Consider the following 10,422-nt stretch of genomic DNA (forward strand, 5'->3'; position numbering starts at 1 on the left):
CCCAAACAACAGAAAACAAAACAAACCAAAAAAACATCCACGTACACACGTACAAAAGTGCAACATGCATGCACTGTGTTGTTGTTTGATGAGAAATAGCCCATGATTCACCCAAACTAGTGTGCCTGTGAAACAACCAAAAAAATATTAATAACTTTAACACCATATGTTCGAGATCACTGTATAGGTTATGTTTCGGCGATTTTCATTGTTCCATGTGCTTTTGAAAAGGCACAATTGGCATATTCTATGTGTATGCTTAGGAAACACGATTTACACAACAAAATAGGTCATCTAATTTAAGCTCACAGTTTTACGAAATACTAAGTACCTCTTTGTTTTTAATATCATTGTTTTGTTTGGTAACTGTATTAATATTACTTCTTGATACGAGTAATTATATATCAAGGAACATTGCATAAACATCTTCTTACAATGTTCGGTAATCTCCGGAGGCATGGCTCATTATATGAGAGGGGGGAAGCATTCAAAATGATTCAAAGGTTTCTCCTAAACTCTTAGATTTATCTTAGAATCCGTCTTAAAATTTTTGTGAAATTTGTAAATGTTCCAGACTATTTCATAGCAATGTGTATATTGGTCTAGAAAGAAAAATAATATACATGCCTTGTATCTCAATACCATGTCATATATTATTGGACTCGTCAGGGAAATCCTTTGAATAAGATTAAAAGCTGCCAATTTGGCTGAAAGAAATAGAAATCTTGAATACCGTGCCATTCTTATTTATCTTTTAAAACTGGTACCTTTTCTGAAACCACTTTTTTTTTAAATTCCGTAGGCTTAGACATTTTAACGACTATATATTATGACAAGCTACAGTTTCAGTATACGTACACATGACAGTATAATTGTGAACAAATGTGATACTAATCATCTATTAAAACGGCCCGTGACATCCGTATGTTGTGAATTTAAAATGCTTTATTCTATGCAGAAACTCATGCCGCTCAGAATAGCAATACGCTTTGTCATCATTTACCATAGACCCAGACTACACCTTTATAGGTCTATGATAAAATGTAAGCTCACTACTTTTCACTTATGGCTCTACAGCTTGAGGTGTCGTGGAGGGGGGTGTGTGTAGAGGCGTCGGATCTAGGTAAATTTGAAAGCTTTTTAGAGTCTAATTTGTTAACTTATTGGTTTGCCTCATTCCTCCAATCCACCTTATAAAAGGAGTAGGCTAGGTTTTATAAAATTCTCTTCTGAGCAAAATGCATACGTCTCAAGAAGTTTTAATTTAATTAGTCTATTTATTCGGACAACTAAAATGCCAGGTAAGCGATGTTAACATATTTGGCCTTTTTATGGGATTTGTACCTGGCATAATCAGCAACGTTGAAGCATGACTTTCGCCTACGTCCGGTGGTGACCTCCATTTCGTTTCATCACGTTTCACTTTGCCATCGATTCTAAGGGAAGCGGCCGGAACATTCTGAGGTCCTCGAGTTAAATCAAAGTAAGTCCTTAAATATTTTCCCTTTTTATGTTGACATGTTCTGAGCAAATGTGTCAATATGATATTTCTATGATCTTAATTAACTAGAGTGATCTACACAACAGCAAACTGAATGATTGCGACAAACGATTCCGTTCGTACCATTCGTTATTCATCCATTGATGGTTCTCCGAGCACGTAAGCTTATTTATGAAATGAGGCCGATGGCAGTCTCATTTCTGTAAACGTTTACAATCATCATGGTATCGGAAGAAAAAAAAAGAATCGCTTTAATAGTCCAACAGCTATTACCACTTGTTTAAACACACTAGCCCCACCCCGTGAACTTTGAAACACTTTTGACCCGCAGCAGCTTCGTCCTGACACTGACAATGTCAGTGCCTGTGTCCTTACCTCATTATTATGAAGGTCGTAGTCGTAGCCTGAAAGCAGGATACGATACAATAGAACTAGATTCTAATAAACATTCACGTTTTCTTGCCATTGACTGAAAATTTAAAAGCGTATGTTCTGGGTTTTTTCTTGCTTGAATTTATTCTAGATCTATCTAGAATCTAGATCTAAATCTAGATCTAGGCACCTTCTACTTTCTATTTTGTTGTCACTCACTTGGTTGTTCTCAAAGTTCTCACTGATAACTGACACTGGCCCCTGGGGTGACACTGTCACTGTCAGATCAAGTCAAGTCTTCAAGTGTTAAAATCAGTGTGGTGTGGTAGTGATGGTGTCAGTGTTCAGTGTAGATTCTGTTGTAATTAAATAGGAAGGACTTCCGTAATGAGCAACCACCCCATCAAACACAATAAAGGAGAGGCCTAGACCTAACCCTAACCGTTAGCTGTAGGGCCTAACCCTACCCCTACCCCAAGCCCTCAATTCTGCTCTGTCTCATAGGGGTCGCTCGTTGCGGAAGTCCTCCCATTAAATATATCCATTATGTTTGCCCCCTTCGCCTTCAAAAGAAAAGAGGACTAGATCTAGATCTAGATATCTAGATTTCTAGATCTATATTTTGGGCATTTGTTTCGCAGTGTCTAGTCTAGACACTGCAAAACAAATGCCCAAAATATAGACTTCAGATCTAGATCTATATCCAGTCTTATTCTTATTATGATGGCTAGACTGACCATTAAAAAAAAATAGGCCTACTGAATTGTAAATATAAATTTATATTTTGCAGTACCTAAAGTATTTGTATTTGAGACGAAACCAGGTGCTTTAATGACAGTGCATGATGTATTTTAAACCTCCTGTTTTCTAATGTTAAAAATAGGGCCTAAGATAAGTACGGCTATAGACTGGCAGTCTAGCTGTACTTAAGTTTCAGGACGGCTAGACTGTCAGTCTAGCTGTACTTAATATTGATGGCTGAATTGTAAATGAAATTTTTTGTTTGCAATGCCTAAAGTATTAGTATTTCAGACAGAACCAAAAGGCAAAAGGTGCCTTACTGACTTGCATGTATTTGAACCTGAATAATTACTAGATCTAGATTTAATGAGATCTGTGTACTAAACAGGCTTGAGTCGATAGGGCCAAACTACCTAGATCTAAGTACGGCTAGACTGGCAGGTTTCTGTTCTCAAGATTTTTTGGTTATATAGTGAGATTTAGGCGTCATCTTTCATTCTGCCATTCTGCGAGGACTGGGAAGAAGCATTTTTTAGAGCTAGAGAGCTAGAGATTCTTAAATTAAATGTCTGAATATTCAGATACTTCAGTTGTGGTTGGGGCCATGTTCCCAGACAGATCTAGATCGAGCTAGATCTAGACTCTAGAGTCTATACTTCATTTGAAAATACAGTCGAACCTGTGTAAGACGGAATCGCAAGGGAGCCAGAAAAAAATTACGTCTTATTTATGGGAATTTAGGAGGAGATGGAGGTTGGGGGGGGGGGTTCAAAGGCCCAGCCGGTGGGATCAAGGATCACTTGTCCGATCGGCAAGCAGTGGTCAAAACTTCACACTTCTCAATTGGTATCCTGTCTGACATTGACATGCGCTAGTCATACTTATCCAGTTAACACCAGTGCTTGCCTTTCATGGGACCACTGCTTGACCTATTAAAAACAGAAATGTTTGAACGTCTCCCTTGCTTCCATTCTTAGCCCCACCCACCAATGCCACCCCTTACTGCCATCATTGTAACAACGATTCAAGGAACTCTTTTCTCTGCTGGCCGTACGATCAGGGCGGCAGGCACTGGTCAATCTGATTTCACACCCCTGGCTTCTTTCTGGACACAGGAAAGTTTCTGTAGTGGCTGGCTCCTCGAGCACTCTCACGGGCAGTCGTGAGATTTCACACCCACACTTCACTGACCATCTGCATCGCTCAGGGCTCATATGATGGGGTAACATCTACCCACAAATTGCACCACTGCTCCCCTTTCTCGCCCAGCCGCATGACCATAGCATTAGTTTAAAGCCGGCGGAACAAAACTTGCGAGTTTTGTTTCAAATCAGGGCTGAGCGGGCAAAGCATTTTCCGTCTTAGACAGGTGAAACCCTCGGTAGGGAGCGGATTTTTCTTTCCGCTTCCGCGTTGGACAGGTTTCCGTTTTATACAGGTAAATAAAGAGGAATATATCAAGGGGGGAGCGGGGAGATTCCGTTAAGGCAGGTTCGACTGTACCTTCAAAAGGTACTGTGAGAAAACAAGACTGATCGACCTTTGCAGTCACTTATTTTACATTTAGTCACCCAGCAAAAACTAAAATCTTTCATGTAAAAAAAAATCCCTCCATCCTGTGAAGAAGCAACATGTGCAACTATACAGGACGCCGGAGAATAGCTTCGATCTATTGACCGGCGCGATGCCGGAGAATAGCCTCTTGCTTGCAGAATAGCAATGTGGTAATCGTTGAGGCCAAGCCGGATTATCCCGACCCCTTCACCAGTGAACGTTAGAAAAAAATTGTTAACAAGAAACTTGAATTTAAATTCACTTACCTAACTTAACTTTAAAATAATGTCCTCAATGTGTTGCAACTCTTGTCTTACTTTACATTTGCTTACATTTAATACCCAGTGTCATTATATAACCTTGGGAGAGACTACAATACAGTGAAATCCTGTTATAACGAGAGGGAGGGGATCGGAGCAAAATGTCCGTTATAGCAGGATTCTCAGGGATCCAGTAATAAGTTCAAGGGAAACTGTAAAGTAGGCCTAATCTATGAGTTTAGTGTTCTGTGTATTTCCTTTTGCTATCTCCCCATTTGATGATTTTGTTTCAACATGACCTCTAGGTCTTACTTGATCAAAAATCGAATCAGGTTTCTTTCTGTAGCGCTAAATCTAGCAATGTGGACTGACAACTCGGCGTTGGCGACCAGAAAGGAAGGGCTCTGGGCTAACTCACCCGCTGTATTTTCCCCCACCCCACCACACCCTGTGGTGCATTCTGTCTGCTTGCACACGTCACACATTCGCTCCGTCCATCACATTGCTGTGACCTCTCCATCCCCACATCGGAGAAGTGAGAGGCATGGTAGGCCTTGATAATCTAAACTAGGCTTACGCTGGCATATCACACGATGCGTTCTGCTTGTCTGCGCATGCCAAACCCTCCCTATTCAGTTGCTCCGGCCTTCATTATTGACGCACATGGGCTCTCCTTTTCTTTGTTTTGCAAGATCACCAACAAATTTCTCAAATTGGCGAGGTTTTACGTTATGTAAAATTGGCCTATGCACTCTGCACAGCAGCAGCAATATTCCGCTATAACCGACTCTCATGTTTGTCTGATAGTGCAATAGCAGTATTTTATTTACAAAAGTAAAGAGGAGAAAAAACAGGGTTTTAGAATAGTGTCTTTATGACAGACTTCTCGTTTTTTTCCTGACTCGTGGACTCCACTGTATTACAATGATGAAGTAGTCCTGACATAGATCTATGAATTGCGCAGTGGCCTGTGGAAACATGTCGTATGCTAGGCTTTACACAGCAGCATAACTCATTCGGCAAATGATAGGTTATAGATGACACAGGAGTGCATTTGAATATATCTGCCCTTTTGTACAGTGTTTGCTTGGTAGAATTCAGCGAATTTTCCAGCATTTCTTCGGTATCGAAGAAATGAAAATGCCTCTCATTTGAAACCAACCTACTTTTGATCGAGAAAGTGGAGTACAGTCAAACACTGGTAACTCGAATTCGTCGCGTATTGGAAATTGTGTAATTCGCCATGTCCCTTAAAGCCCCAAATACAAAAAAAAAATAGAGAGAAAATCAAGGGAGGTAAAAGAAACATTCAATTAACCTGGCTAATTCCCTTGATGAACTTGTTGACGATGTGAAAGCAAGAAGATGAATCATGAAAGTTAAGTGGAAAGTAGAAAATCTCACGTGTGCACAGCTGACTCCTGCTTACATCATTCCTTTCCTCTTTTCATTAGCTTACAGAAAGTTGTACCTCTTGCCATCCGCACCGCAGGCGTCCCACAGCATGATTGCATGTGTGGCAAGCCAATCATATGGTGTGGTCAGCATCACCCCCCTTCCCCCAGCCTCTCGTGGTGAGACAAGAACCACGTCTTGGCTGTAACAATAACAAGAAACACCAAAGTGCGACCAGAAGGGCTGTAAAGCTGGATCTTTAGTTCAGGATGCGAAATGGATATGTTCATTGTTAGAGATTCGAGTGTTGCGTGTTCCCGGTCCTGAGTGTTCGGATACTCCGTGAAGTCGAAGAAAACGGGAGGACCGGGCATTATTATTTTCATGTTCAAGATTCATGGACTCTACTGCACATTATACATTAATTGCTCGGTGCCGATAATTATTTGCACAAAAACCTTATTGGCTTATATTTGCTATTGACTATTGCTATAATAAACACTCGGATTCAACAAAAGGCCAGGTCGGACGATTTCATTGAATCTGAATTCCAATGTACTAGCACGATGATTGAACTGTTGAAAGACCCACATTTTTATTGGATGATATTTTATGCAGCTTTAAAATTTCCCACACTTATGACCAACTTCGAAAAGAAAGAGTGCCATTCCAATTTAGTTAGCTACTAGCTGCATTGTAACAGCACGATGTTGATTATGACCTTTATAAAATTAATGAGTTTGCAGGCCAAGATGTTCCATTCCGGTCAGATTACAATTGACTGCGGAAACAAAAGTGAATGAAGAATGGTTTTTTAGAGATCGGGGGGGTGTTCTATACTCTATGAGGTTTTGTTCAGATTTTTTAATGTAGAACCTCATGCCTTTGTTTCAGGAAAATGGCTGATGTTCCAGATGGTAATCCTGACAAGGGAAAGAAGCTTTTTGTGCAAAGGTGCTCTCAGTGCCACACTGTTGAGGCAGGAGGAAAACATAAGACTGGACCAAATCTGAATGGGCTCTTTGGCAGAAAGACAGGCCAAGCAGCTGGATTCTCATACACCGCGGCCAACAAAAACAAAGGTAATGTGTTTTTGAATGGGAGGTTTTCAAGAATGTAAATGAGATAACTGTTTATTTTAGAATATATATGCACTATACTGTACTGTTGCAGTTTTTTTGGGTGTTTTTTAAATTTAAGACTGCCTTTCGAAAGAGGTAGCTGGGGTTCAAGCATTGCTGAATTTAATAGTAGTCTTTCAAAATTTTAGTTATGGATATATTAGTCTTATTGTTTTCTTCGATGTCACTTTTTTGTGCAAGTAACACTTTTTAAACTTCTGTTTTTCATTCTCCAACTCATAGGGGATCTAGGGTTGTTTAGAAGCCTTGTCGTGTTACAATTATACACTTTCCTTTTATATGTAGTAGGTTAATTTATTTTTATAATGAGGTTTCATATAAGTTTGTGATCTCGTGTTGCATAAGATTTAGTGACTTGATTATCGGTCAGAGATGGTCATTTTCCAGATAAATCAGGAAATCTGAAATTAAATTGCGTAGGATATTGCACTACAATCTAGGATGCATCGAAATTGACAGTAGGCCTACATGGAAATGTTTTCATTATGTACGAATTTCTCTATGTGTGTGTGTTTTAATTTTAAGTACGGTACAGATATATTATATTGATTATTTTAAAAAATTCAGGATAGAAAATCTGTTCACTTTGTGCGTGCAAGACTATTTAAAAATAAGCTTACTGGCATTAGTCTTTAATGGTGTAGAGATAAGGTGCTTGGCTGTCACATCATGTAGCAGATCTGACTTCACTTTGATACCCTAGTGGGAAAATTTTGTTGAGCATCTTTGGTCTTTCTGCCAGAATGTATCCTTCTCATTCCAAGTTGGCCCTGATAGACTGGGTCGGCTCCTAAATGATCTAAATTGTCGACTTAGACATTAAATAATCCTCATTTGAAAAAAAAAGTCCCATAATCTTCAGGCAATGTGATCAGTAATTTGAGTTCCTGTGCGCATGCAGTGGAACTCTGATTTGGACCCTGTTTTTTCTTTAAAATCAATTTTTAAAATAACCCTGATTCAACGAGCACTTGAATCAGCAAGCTCAGATTCAACGAGATGGCTTCCAGGGTGAACAGCCCCAGCAGATGTGACTTCGTTCATTTTTCTCCAACGACGAACTTTATCTATTCCCGGAAACCATCCATTGCTCCTGCGTTTGAACCATTATTGACTCGGCCGATTGCATGCGACCAATCAGCGGCCTTCTTTCATACTCACACATGCGTTGTTGGCACGTGTGTGTCAGGGGCGGATGGGCGGCCTGCACATGTATGACTGTGTGTGGGTGTTGGGGGGGGGGGAGCAGCGGTCCAGGCGTGGAGCGTCGCAGTCTATACAAATGCGTCGGTCTTTTTTCCTCCAGCAACTAATCATTGTTACGATGATGAGCTAGTCTTGACGTAGGTCTACATAATAAATTATGCGCTGGTCTACGGAATCTAAAGTTGCCGTATGCTAGGCTAGGCTCTACACAGCAACACAACCTTTTGGCAAACAATCCAAATGACACAGGTGTGCATTTGAACGAATCGGTCTTTTTTTTTCTTTTTTTCTTTTTTTCTTTTTTCACAGCTCATAATAGCTCTATACAGGCATTTCAGACACCAATTGTTTCTTTTCTTTATACATGGCTTGCTCAGTGCCTGTAATTATCCACACAAAACCATCTGTTTGCTGTAACGAACACTCAGATTCAACATGCTTTTAGGTCATGCCCGGCGACCTCGTTGAATCGAAGTTCCACTGTACCTTGGGGTGCGAAAAGTTTGTTTTCTTTTAGTGGCGAGTTCTCTTTAAAATGTTTTACATTACAGCAGGGACACATTTGTCTTGTACTGCAGTAATTTCCACCTAATATTGACTGCTCTTTGCTGGCCATATGTCATAAACCCACCCAGGGTTCTCATCAGATCATTTTAGAGTGAAGGGAGACCATTTTACCGGTTGTGGGCCTTTACATGGGTCACTGTGCCGTATATCCTTCCCTTGGTGCGTCGGCTAAGATCCCATATTTTTCTTGCTCCCGAGCACTGGGATGTTAGGCGGAGACAACTGTAGTGTTTTCATTATGCGTTTAGAGAAGTGTCTTGTCATGATGTGCATATTTTTTTTACCAGATATCTTGCAGTTCGTCTTACACTTACAGTTGTCAAAACAAATAGTACATGATCCCTGTTGTCTGTGACAAGGATAGAGAGAAAGCTGGCTAATTGGCCATTCTTTTAAATGGATGCAACCTGTCCCCTTTTTACGTTGGTGAGCTTATTATTATTAAAATCCTTAGACAAGTCAAGATTTATTACGAACGTTGTTACAAATTGGATGAGTTAACATGTGCAGTGCATTATGTTCCGTTTTCTTATAAATTACTTTTTTTTCTTTTCCCCCCGAACTGACAGGGATTACATGGGGTAAGGATACCCTGTTCGAGTACCTGGAGAACCCCAAGAAGTATATTCCTGGAACCAAGATGGTGTTTGCTGGGCTCAAGAAAAAGAACGAGCGTGCTGATTTAATAGCGTACCTGGAAGTAGCAACCAAGTAAATAGTCTGGCTTTATGAACAGTGAGAGATTGATGCCTGTCCGCATGGACAGACAGTTTGGAGCGAGGGATTTAGGCTTGCCACAGACTGTTGCACATGGGGATTGTCTTTGTGGATGTTTGATGGATGGAGGTCGTATTTATTATTTGCTTGTACCCCAAATGAGCATTGTTCTGTAGTCATCTTCATCATATAGTAAAAACAAATATTGTCACAAGTTTTCCTGGTCCTAGGCAAAATTAAATGGCATATAACATCATTTGGCTTAGAAAAAAAAACATGACCAGGATAGTGGATAGTTTGTTACCTTTTTTTGTTTTTAGCCCTAGGCTTTTGCTTGGGATATGATGATTGTATATGCGAACGATAAATACATGATGCACTTTTTTAAACAACCAAAAAAAAAGCAGTTTGTTGTTTTCTTTTTACTGTCTTGATTGGTACCTGTGTTGAACTGACTTAACGTTTTTGATAATTTAGGCGATCTGTGACCACCTTTATCCAAAAGATGGCTTGTCATTGTTGGGCAGTAGAACATGCCTATTGGCTATATGTAGCAGGACCTTTCTGGAATCCCTTATTTTTGTCTCTATGTAAACTCAATTAACTGTGCTTGGATGTAACGGGGAAAGGAAAGGCCCGAACTTGGATACAGCAGGAGAGATCGAGGGAGCTCTAGTTGGGGGGGGGGGGGGGGGGGGGGGGGGTCTGTAGGTGGGTTCCAAACAGACAATCAGCGGTGCGGCGTTGTGATTGGCCATTCCAGTGATAGGTGAAGTGGGCAGGCGGCAGAGATACGCGTTACGTGAGCCACAGCCACTCCAAAAGTGATGAGCCATGGCCCAAGGCAGTAAAAGACGAGGAGAGCGTATAGTGTGTCATTTTTCGGTAATTCCCCTTTGCACTCCTATAGCGGGAACTTGCCTACTGCAGGATTTTTCTTCTGGAAATAAAAGTCCCGCTATAGCCA

General features: G+C 40.5%; 1 protein-coding gene and 1 long non-coding RNA gene across 2 annotated transcripts in view; one reads left to right on the top strand and one right to left on the bottom strand.

Moving 5' to 3' along the window:
* The window catches only part of LOC118477691, a 15,791-nt gene extending 14,312 nt beyond the window's left edge, over positions 1-1,479 (bottom strand). The window contains exon 1 of the long non-coding RNA XR_004858546.1: positions 1,345-1,479. This is a non-coding gene — a long non-coding RNA (uncharacterized LOC118477691). The remainder of the gene's footprint in view (positions 1-1,344) is intronic.
* LOC101859014 (cytochrome c) lies at positions 1,370-9,858 on the top strand. The gene is made up of 3 exons (XM_005098434.1): positions 1,370-1,483; positions 6,718-6,905; positions 9,308-9,858. Exons 2-3 carry the CDS (start codon positions 6,722-6,724, stop codon positions 9,451-9,453), a joined length of 330 nt encoding a protein of 109 aa, XP_005098491.1. The 5' UTR covers positions 1,370-1,483; positions 6,718-6,721; the 3' UTR covers positions 9,454-9,858.
* Positions 9,859-10,422: the final 564 nt, after the last annotated feature.

Source organism: Aplysia californica, unplaced genomic scaffold, assembly GCF_000002075.1.
Source record: "Aplysia californica isolate F4 #8 unplaced genomic scaffold, AplCal3.0 scaffold00182, whole genome shotgun sequence".
NCBI classification, from domain to species: Eukaryota; Metazoa; Mollusca; class Gastropoda; order Aplysiida; family Aplysiidae; genus Aplysia; species Aplysia californica.

Excerpts from the sequence above, each read along its gene's own strand:
- LOC101859014 (XM_005098434.1), top strand. The coding sequence starts at position 6,722 with ATGGCTGATGTTCCAGATGGTAATCCTGACAAGGGAAAGAAGCTTTTT. Across the intron at positions 6,906-9,307 it reads CGCGGCCAACAAAAACAAAG|GGATTACATGGGGTAAGGAT; the intron begins GTAATGTGTTTT and ends CCGAACTGACAG.